This window comes from Parasteatoda tepidariorum, chromosome 3, assembly GCF_043381705.1.
Source record: "Parasteatoda tepidariorum isolate YZ-2023 chromosome 3, CAS_Ptep_4.0, whole genome shotgun sequence".
Taxonomy (NCBI): Eukaryota; Metazoa; Arthropoda; class Arachnida; order Araneae; family Theridiidae; genus Parasteatoda; species Parasteatoda tepidariorum.
The window spans coordinates 70,530,641-70,541,628 of record NC_092206.1 but is presented as its reverse complement, the minus strand read 5'-3'; the positions used below and the strand labels follow the sequence as shown (position 1 = coordinate 70,541,628).

Here is a 10,988-nt window from a genome sequence, read left to right as displayed (position 1 = left end):
TTTATGTTATTCAAATTGAAACCCTTATGTCTTATTTATCTCATGATTCATGACAGCAATCTGACAATATTCATTTTCAGTCAGTTATTGTAAATGGGGCTGAGATAGGGTGTTGGACTCATGTCCATGAGATCGTGAGTTCGATCCCCACTTGCCGACGCTTCATGCAAAAATTACTTAAATGGGAAGGAGAGCCTGAGTGGTAAAATATATTTACCGGTGAAAAATACGTCAATCCCTTTCTTGGTCCTAACTCCAATTCGCAATCGCAACGGTCGAATACGCCATCTGGGGGAAACAACCGGTTCCATGCCTTCATCCTCTCCTCCTCTTTTCTGTTGTATAAAATTCAATAGGGTATTTTCTCCTTTCTTGATATTATTTTGTAATTAATTGACAACAATATTTTTAAAATTAACGCTTTCTTTTAGAGTAGTAGTAGTTCATTTACGTTGCACTAGAGCTGCAGAATGGGCTATTGGCGATGGTCTGGGAAACATCTCTGAGAATGATCCGAAGACATACCATCACAATTTTGATCCTCTGCAGAGGGGATGGCGCCCATGCTTTGGTAACCCGACGACCTGCACTAGAAGTCGAGCACTTTACGGTAGAACAGTTCAACGAGGACGTATACCGCACACCCTCGATCCCTACGCTGACTGATCCAAGTGATCACCCACCCGTACTCAGACCGCAGCCAGTGATGCTTGACTTCGGTGATCTGGTGGGAACCTTGTCTTAACGATCAGTCCACTGCGGCACCTTTCTTTTCAATATTTTCAATCTAGTTTTTAGTTCCATACAGTTTCCTAACTTAAGATTCTTTAATCTATTTGAAAATCCTATGACTCTCCGCACACGCTAATGGTGAAAGCAAGCAGGCTCGGTTTTACGCCACCTGTAGCTCATTTCGATCGCCAACATCGCATTCGCGTAATATTAGCATGTAGTGAGAATGTTGTCTGAAACAGCAGACAAGCTGGTTCAATATGAAGAGTGCTATTAAAGCGCAAAATGATTTCTTTATAATAATTTCTGCAGTGGAATCATGTGAAATTTTAAATTTGAATTTGTAAACATTGCAATTTTATAACCAAAACTCACACCCTATGTTCTACTTTTTACAACTTATTTACAATGATCCGGTTGAACTGTGAACTCTTTAGTTCTTGGCAAACAAAGAGGTTCTGGCAAACAATTCTGGTGGCCAAGCTTTAGTTACTTTTGTATTCGTAAAAGGATTTTGCCGTCTGTTGTATCTTGAGCTAGTACTAAGTGATTTTTTTCAGCCATGGAATCGCCTTCCAAATTGATTTTTAAAAGATTACAGCCTGTTTGTGTTAAAATAGCTCGGGATTGTTCAATTGAGGATTTAGATAAATTATTAGAAATTTTGAAAGACATTGATGCAGATACACTAAAACTTTATCATGAGTATATAATATTTCCGCTTCGTTTAATATTACTCAAGAAACCTGGTGAAAAAGTTTTAATAAAGGCTGTAGACTGTTTAACATATCTTTACAACAATTTTCAGTTACGTAACTCTGATACTTTTACCACAAATTTTCAACAGTTAACTAATCTGTTGACAAATATAGAAAAACCTGAAGAAGTTAGTGATGCTAGTGAGGAATTAAAACTTAGTGTGTGTAACTGTATAACTAGTTTGGTTAAAAGTTTAGATGATGAGTTATTGTATATTATGTATGATCAGACATTTCGACTGACTTTAGCGCAGGCATTTTTTGTATTTGTTCAGCTATTAAAGCATGAAAAATCTAAATCTTTACGCCAAAATATTTTACAAACTATTGGTGTTTTAGCTTATAACCCTGCATACCAGACTTCTAGATCTTTACGAATAGAGGAGGTAGCTAGCAAAAGCTTAACTCATTATTTCCCAGGGTTAGCATCAGCTCTTATCGGTGTTATTTGTGGTGATGTGAAACAAGGTCAAAATGTTATTCGAACAGCTTTAAATATTTTCTCTGAGCTCATTGCTTTAGTTCTCGGTGACCACTTCTTTGAAAACAGTGATGAGGCAAAAACTGTTATTTCTACCAAAAAAGTATCAAAGCAATCAAAACTTGAAAATATAGTGAAAGATGATGAGTGGCTTAAAGATACTTCATTTGCTCTAAAAGGAATGATAGTGAACATGAAAGTTTTAATTACACATGATCATTGGAAAGTGAGATATGACCTTTTGAAATTTGTCGACTGTGTATTTTCCAATTGCTTGAAAACTTTGGAAAACTCTATTTCCACTTTGTTATCAATTGTTTTTGCCTTATCTGCTGATACGCATAAAGAAATTTCCAATTATAGCTCTGAATTGATTGTAAAGTTTTCACGAAGATTACAAACATACCATTCAATGTCTTTATTTTCGTTTATTGAAGAAGATATTCATTCATCTTCTTCAAAATTGATAAAATGCAAGTTTTCTTCGAATGATTCTGATAAACTAGCTATATTAAGAACTATTCAAGGATACATCCATATTCTTGGTAAATCTGTTGATAATTTGTTAGGAAATTATTCTAATCTTGAGCGGATTTTCTTAAGTCTTATGAATATCTTAGAATTCGATCTAAGGACCACGAATGTAGTTGAGGATTTATCAGTTCTTGAAGATCAAAATGTTTCTTCTCCTATTAGTGATTTATGGCCAAAAAAGAAATTTATTTATTTTCAGAGTGAAGACATAGTGAATACTGTTTTAAATATTTGTTATTATTTTGGCTTGTATGGAAATGTGAGGTTGATTACTGATTATGTACTAGATAAACAGCAAAATTCAGAGCTTTATGATTTGCAGTGTATATTTCTAATATCAAGAATCTTTGAAGGTGTTTCTCATAGAGAAAAAGCCAAAGATTATTATGAATTTATTGAAGATATTCTAGTTGAACTACTATCTTCATCTGAATGGATTGCTACTCCTGAAAATATTATATCTCCAGTTAATAAAGTTAATATGTTATCTAATGAAATGCACTGCAACCATAAGATCCAAAAGAAATGTTTAGTATTAGAGACTATTGGGAAAAGTGCTAAAGTACTTAAAGTTAATTTCAGACAACTTCTGATGAAAGTTCTATTTCCAGTTTTAGAACAAGTTGGGAGTGTGAATTCTGTTCTTTCAAATTATGGTAGAATATGCTTACATACTATTTCAAATTATTGTGAATACTCTTCAGTTCGTGAACTTATTCATGACAATGTTGATTACATTATGAATAGTATAACTGTTAACTTTCATCATTTTGTATCTAGGCCAGAAATGGCTATTGTCCTCAGTGTTTCTATGAAGGAAAGTGATTCTCACATTTTGCCGCTTGTCAAAGATAATATTCACCATATTTTAAATCTACTCGATTGTAATCAAGATAAAGCATGCATTCTTTTGGAGGTCATTAAATCAATTGTTCATTCTATTAAATTATGGTTCAGTGTTAAAGAAGTATCTTCATCAAATGTTATGCCTTCAAAATGTGAACTAAAATGTTTAAAAACTGCTGTGTTGGAGTATAAGTCAGCTAAGAAACAGCAGTTAGATGAGGAAAATGTTGATGTTGGTTTAGAGAGTAAAGATGATTCCATCCCTGAAGATTCTTCTATAGCTGAAACTGATTTTAAAGCACCTCCTCCATTGCATGTCAGTTTAGTGACAGATATATTAAAAAGGTGTTGCCATCACCAATCTTCTAATGATTTGTACGTAAAGATATCTTCCCTGGAAGTAATTGAAGATTGCATTGTAATTCTTGGTGCTTACGAAGTACAGCTGCATCCAGTAATACATGAATTGTGGCCTCGATTTGTGTGGCGTTTCAGAGAGGAGCCTGCAGTTGCTTTAATTGCCTTCAAGGTTTTATTAGTTATGGCTGATAAGTGTCGTGACTTTGTAAGAGCTCGTGTTCTGAAAGATGTAGCTATAAAATTAATTAGCTTATTAAAAAATAGTTATTCTAGCTCGGTAAAAAAGAATTATCGTAATTATCAGTGGCAAAATGCTTGTAAACTTCATTTGTATGTCTTATCTGAGATCGGGGTTTTATATACTAAAATTGATGTGTCTGAAAGAGATATTGCTGAGTTAGCTGAAGTTTGTCTTCCATATTTAAATAAATCACAGTCAAAAGCATTTCAAGAAGCTGCTTATAGAACTATTAAAGCTTTATATACTCTTGATCCTGATGCTATGTGGTTATATTATAATATATTATACTGTGATAGTGAGATCTTAAATCCACTTTATAGTAACTTACAGATTTTGAATTTTCCAATCAGTTGTAGCGATCTTAATGAATATAAAATCTGAATTACTTATAAAATTATGTGAAAATTAAACTTTCCCTTGCTCATTGTAATTAAATTCTCAGTGTTTATATATTTTTTAAAATTACTAAGAAAATTCTTCTGTATAATATTGAATCTTGATATTTCTCAATTAATCTTTCTAAATTATTAGAATGAAAATGTATAATTGTATTAAGTTATTATTATCTAAACATTTTTCTTTTTTATTGCCTAATTCCTTGCTTGCTGCAGGCATGTAGATAAGCTTCACTAAGCCAATGCGTTAACAGTTTTTAGATTGAAAAACACGGCTCTTCTTTTGCTCTAATACACACCAAAGCTATGAGTGCTGTGGAAACCGGTAGCACTGAGTAGGGGGTGAATCTCGGAATTTTCCTCAGCAAGCAAGTGGTTAATGTTCTGCTATGATTTAAATTCTAAAATATTTTTGAAGTTGTTCCATAAATTTGTTTTAACACCTACATAACATGCAATGTTTAGGAAATATTTCATTGAATACTAGTGGATTTCTTTGGGAAGTATAAAACCATTAATTGTGTTAATTGGTGTTTGTGTGTGTCTTTGTGTTAATTGGAAAGCAACCTTTCTAGTTATTCAATTACAATATTTTATCAATTTTTAATAAGGAATTACTAATTTGAAATTTTATCAACAATTTAAAATTATTTACCCTGCTCAAATCAGCCTTAGTTATGAAAATAATTGTTTGCAAGTTGGTGTATAGTTTTCAAATTACATCGAAACATCTGAAGTTAACTTATTAAGATGAATAATCTAATTCTATTAAAGTAAGATATAGGTAAATAAAATTTTATTTTAAAATATATCGTCTGCACATAACCAAGTTTTTTTTAAAAAATTTTTTTGTATTTTTTTTTGTTGCAAAAATAAAAGATTTGCTGTTTTTTTATTTCTTACATTGTAAACAGATGTAGTTTTTTAATATTTTTAAAAAGAAAAACTTAATATTTTTGTGCATTTTTATATGGAAAGATTTAAATATGTTAAGTAAATAAATACAGTGAAACTTCCCAGAAGGACCACCTCTGTGTAGTGACCACCTATATTTACGACCGCTTTTGGATCAGAATTTTTTCCATAGACTTTGTGCTGAAGAAAACCTTTAGGAAAGATCATAATAACCTCTTGCCTCTTCTAGCTACCAGGCAAATCTGCTCCAAATGTGGGAAAGATCAAATAAGGAAACACCAAAAATTATCAACAAGAACTATTAACAAAAAAAAAANAAAAAAAAAAAAAAAAAAAAAAAAAAAAAAAAAAGTAGATTCGAATGTATTCAAAATATTGTGAGTGGCTGTTAATTATAGAGCTCTTTTTGATGATATAACCTCATGTTACAGTCAGAGTGCACTAAGGACAATGCTATCAATGATTTATTTTTAAAGTTGAGAGTTAAATCAATAAAAAAAAAAAATAAGCATTTCAAGGAGATTTCTTACACTATATAAATGATATCAAAACTGAAAGAGCATTAAAATAGCCTTAGCGGATGAAAGAGGCACATTTCCGGTCAGCACATGTGACGTCATAACCAATCAGGGATCGTGTTTGATTGCATTACTTATGGAGGCCTGTTAAACTTTCTTTAACAATAATACACCATAATGCTTGCAACTCATATACTTGTTTAACAACAACGCAAAAAAATTTGCTGGACTGATCTTATAGGAACAGCCAACACCCACAGAAGCCACCTTACTACAACTGACACCAGGGCCAGATTTAAGCTTCGTGGGGCCCTAAGCTACTGAAAATGATGAGGGCCTTATAAGTTCAATTCTATTTTTATAAACCTAAAGTAAACTGTCATTATTTTTTATTGTTGAGTATTAGCATTATATTATTAGAGAATATCATAATATTACTCGATCGTTAAATATATTGATTGTGATGAGACTATAATGTAGAACCTTTCTTTTATTGCACCTATTTTTTGAACGAGGACAAAAAGTTACAATCGAAGCACATTTTAGGCACAGAATAAAAATTTGGCATGCTGGAAAGGCATATTAAACAGTTTTTTTTCCCTTCAAAATTCTGAACATATGTATTTTGAAATTGTAAATGATTTTTTTGCGAATTTTTTTCTAAATTGTTTTTTCTTTACTTTACATTTTGCNAACAACGCAAACAAATTTGCTGGACTGATCTTATAGGAACAGCCAACACCCACAGAAGCCACCTTACTACAACTGACACCAGGGCCAGATTTAAGCTTCGTGGGGCCCTAAGCTACTGAAAATAATTAGGGCCTTATAAGTTCAATTCTATTTTTATAAACCTAAAGTAAACTGTCATTATTTTTTATTGTTGAGCATTAGCATTATATTATTAGAGAATATCATAATATTACTTGATTGTTAAATATATTGATTGTGATGTGACTATAATGTAGAACCTTTCTTTTATTGCACCTATTTTTTGAACGAGGAAAAAAATTACAATAGAAGCACATTTTAAGCTCAGAATAAAAATTTGGCATGCTGGAACGGCATATTAAACAGTTTTTTTTTCTTCAAAATTCTGAACATATGTCTTTTGAAATTTTAAATGATTTTTTTGCGAATTTTTTTCTAAATTGTTTTTTCTTTACTTTATATTTTGCTTTGCTGCTCAAGATTTATAAGACTTAGAAATATGAAATTATGAAGGTGTGTAGAAAATATGCAAGGAGTTTCAAAGAATACAAGAAAATACAATTTGATTATTAGTTTAATTTTTTTCTTCATAACAGCCATTGAACAACCGACTTAATTTTGAGTTTACGACTACCAATGTTTAACTCTGTAGCCTTGTAATTTTGAATCGATCCAGAGGACAAGGGTACTCCTGGATCTGTTCCAAAAGGTATTGATTTGTTATGAGAACTTGAAGGGCTTTGTGACCCTGACAGATTCACGTGCACCATTTTGTACATAGGTATTCTTCGGCCGGCTGGATTCAAGCGCCCATTCTCACAAAAACGAGTCCAACCCCCAACTAGGCTATCCCGGCCAAATTATTATTTTATTTTATGACCCTCATTGAGAGCCGCAATGGCTCAGGGAATAGAGCTTTTGCCTTCCAATGAGGTGAACCAGGATTCTATCCCGGCGATGGCTGGTCGATACGAATTCCACATCCAGCTTGCGCCGGCCACAGTGTTGACATGAAATATCCTGTGTGGTAGACGGATCATGGGCTAGAGTCTCCTTGCTGTCAGACTAACCATGGGAGGTTTTCGTGGTCTTCCTCTCCATGTAACGTAAATATGGGTTAGGAGAGGAAGAACCACGAAAGCTTCCCACGGTTAGTCTGACAGCAAGGGGACTCTAACCCATGATCCGTGTACCACTGAGGGTATTTTGCGTCAGCATTGTGGTCGGTGTTAGCCGGGTGTAGAATTCGTATCGAGCAGACATCACTGGGATTCGAACCCGGGTCACCTCACTTGGAGGCGAATGCTCTATTCCTTGAACCCATCTTCACTGAGTAATAACTCTACGGGAGGCACCAATTTTATTGATTTGCCAAAATTTAGTCATCTTAAAAATGTAAATGGTAACTCATTTGTAATTTGTGTAAAAAAATGAAAATAAACCATTCTTCCTCTTAATCTGTAATGATTAATGAGAATCAACCACGAGGGTTAATGAGCAAATTGAACAGGGGATGCAGCCTTGTAGTTTTTTAAATATTAGTTAAACTATTGGTTTTTTTAACATGCATACATTAGAAAAAATAATAAAATTTTTCAGTACTAAGGAATAAAGATTAAAAATTGTCATCAGCTGGAATATAGCCCACGATCTCTCAGTTTTGTGTTAGATTTCATAATCATCATCCCCAAATATACACAACTCCCTATAGGGTTTTTCTTTTATTTATTTTTTGAAATTGAATAAATTAAGAGTAATTTGGATATTTGACATTCTTGATTTTGTTGAAAATTTCTGGATATGTTCTTCACATGTTTTTTTTCTTCAATTTTGAGAATAAATTTTTTTTTAATTTGAGGTGTCAAAATAGAAGATCCTCTGAAATTTTGAGAAAAACACATCTGTTTGCATGTGGTAATACAGTACTTTTTATAAAATGTGAACCATGGTACTGACCGCACTGAGGAAAAAAAAAGTATAGTCAAAACTATTAGAATATCTCTCATTATATTTAGATCCGTACTATAAATCATACCTTATATAATATTTCGGTTTCCTTTATTAAATTATTTGAAGTAAAATACCAATACATTTACGGTATTTGTGCGAGGACCAAAAAACAGGGTTATTTTTTTCCGTAGCAATTTGGTCATGACTTCTCGTAAAATTAACATAATAAAATATAGTTTTTCACCATACTTTTCAGTAGTAAACGTGGTAAAATTTCATAAATTTTTTCATATCTTATAGAAGCAATTCCAAACTGTGTTCTATGGAATTTTAATGTTCCGGGGAAAGTTTAAGAGGTTTCGCAAATTAATACTTTTTATAACTGGAATGAATACTTTTATAACTTCCAGTTAGTACTTTTTGTGATCTGTCATTATATTTAGATCCGTACTATAAATCATACCTTATATATCGGTTTCCTTTATTAAATTATTTAAAGTAAAATACCAAGTGAATAGAAATGGCATTTTTAAATGAACATATATTTCTACGTTGTTTTCGCTTTAATGTTTTTGACAGGAATTGCCGCGGCCCTTCTTGTGCCGAGATCAACCGCACAAATAACATATGCGTGACCTCTTTTAAATTTTGACTCCAGAGGTCCAATGCAATCAACACTTCAAACCTCGAAAGGATTTTCAGGACGAACAATTGGCTGTATGGGTACACGATCTCTATATGTTGCAGTCCGTCTTACTTGAGATTCTTTACAGAGCTCGCAATAACTTTTTATATCAGTTTTCATAGTGGGCCAATGAGAGGAATATTTAATCCTCTGTTTTCTTTTCTTTTCTTCTAGATGACCTGATAAAGAGACATCATGGGCCATTCGCAATACCTCTTTGCGTTTGTCTTCAGATAATAATACTTGTGTAATGAGTTCTCCTCAAACCCATTCAGAATGTGTCAAAATTCCATTCTCAATACTATATGAATTCTTCTTTTTCTTTCCAAATTCCCATGCTTCTTTAGGGCAGCTGTCTTCTTGTTGTAGACGAATGAAATCTTTCCAATTTTTATAACGATTACTAAGATTGTCACCTTAATTATAATTCTCGACTTGATCATTATTTTCAGTTTCTACAGTCTGACAAGATATAGATCTATGAGTATTAAGTCCAACTTCGTACTTTTTAGAATTTTCATGAGTTGAATCGTTCTTCTCATCGACAGAGAGTCCATTTTTAGAAATCCCCTGATGGAAATTATACAATTGGATATTTCGTAATAAAAGTTCATAGACACTACCACAAATCAACATGTCGACAAGTTTCTTAGATACTGCACAAGTAATAGGTATGGAACTGTGCATATTATCATCTATTTTAAGGCTGAGCAATTTCTATGCAGCTATCTCATTTTCACCAAATGCAGAAATGATTTCAATAGTACCTTCACCTTCCCCACAATCTAAATCAATCAAGTTTTTACGTATCACTGAAATTTGGGCTCCAGTGTCTACAACTGCTCTCAGAGATTTGTTTCCACACTTAATATTCACAACCTTCAAGTCATCCACTTCTTTCTTGAGTTCTATTGGAGTTGAAACTGGAACTGATACCTTAGCTGTCACGACTTCTTAAGATAGTTCTTTTCTGGTTCGTCAGTTTTCACAAGATTGGCCCTAGCCCCTGATCCAAGTTGCTTTTTTGCATTTTTAGGACAGAATTTTGAAGTATGTCCTATTTCGCCACAGGAAAAGCAAGTGGGTCTACGAAATTTAGTTCCAAACTCTTTTAGAGTATTTGGTGTTCTAAATCTTGCGCTAGTTTGATCAGATTAGTTACTCTAATACCTGGCTTAAAATGGTTTGTTGGCCTGGGTTTTATGTCAGTTGTAGTTACTTTCTTTGAACTTGTTCTCACATTTTCATACTCATCAACTTTTTCAGTCAAATCACCAGGGGTTTTAAACTTGCACCAGCTGTCCACGAAATGATCTCTTATTTCTCGAGGGCCCAGTCTTTTCAGTTGATCAGTGTTCATCAAGTTTCTCAATCCTGTGAAATCAGTTACCTCTATACCTACTAGCCATTCGTCGAAATAACTCGTTATTTCGAAAACAAAATCATGCCAAGAATTAGAAGGGTTCCTCTGATGTTTAACAAATTTCTGCCTGAAATGTTCTGGATCCATCTTAAACTTTTTAAGTAGAATGCCTTTTGTATAATGATAATCTTCAAACTTATCTTCAGCCTCCCGAGCAATCAGTTGAGTGATTTCAGATGGCATAAGAGCTAGTAGGGCTGACACCCAATTACGTTTATCAATTCCAAATCTTTTTGCTTGGCGCTGGAACAATGTTAGAAACCAGTGGCCCCCATTCCCCCCAAGCTCTTGGGCGCATTCTTAGGCAAATTCTAAATTCCCCCCCAAACTATTCGTTTTATTTAGTGTAAAAATCCCCCCCCCCAAGCTTTAAGTGGGCGCATCGTGCGCCCACCTTCCCCCCTGATAGGGGCCCCTGTTAGAAACAAAACTATATCTC

The 10,988-nt window shown here is 33.4% G+C and overlaps 1 protein-coding gene across 1 annotated transcript; it reads left to right on the top strand.

Moving 5' to 3' along the window:
* The first annotated feature begins 974 nt into the window (after positions 1-974).
* On the top strand, positions 975-6,367 carry LOC107444975 (Telo2 interacting protein 1). The gene has a single exon (XM_071178831.1). The coding sequence runs from the start codon at positions 1,295-1,297 to the stop codon at positions 4,331-4,333; it is 3,039 nt and encodes a 1,012-aa protein (XP_071034932.1). The 5' UTR covers positions 975-1,294; the 3' UTR covers positions 4,334-6,367.
* The last annotated feature ends 4,621 nt before the right edge of the window (positions 6,368-10,988 follow it).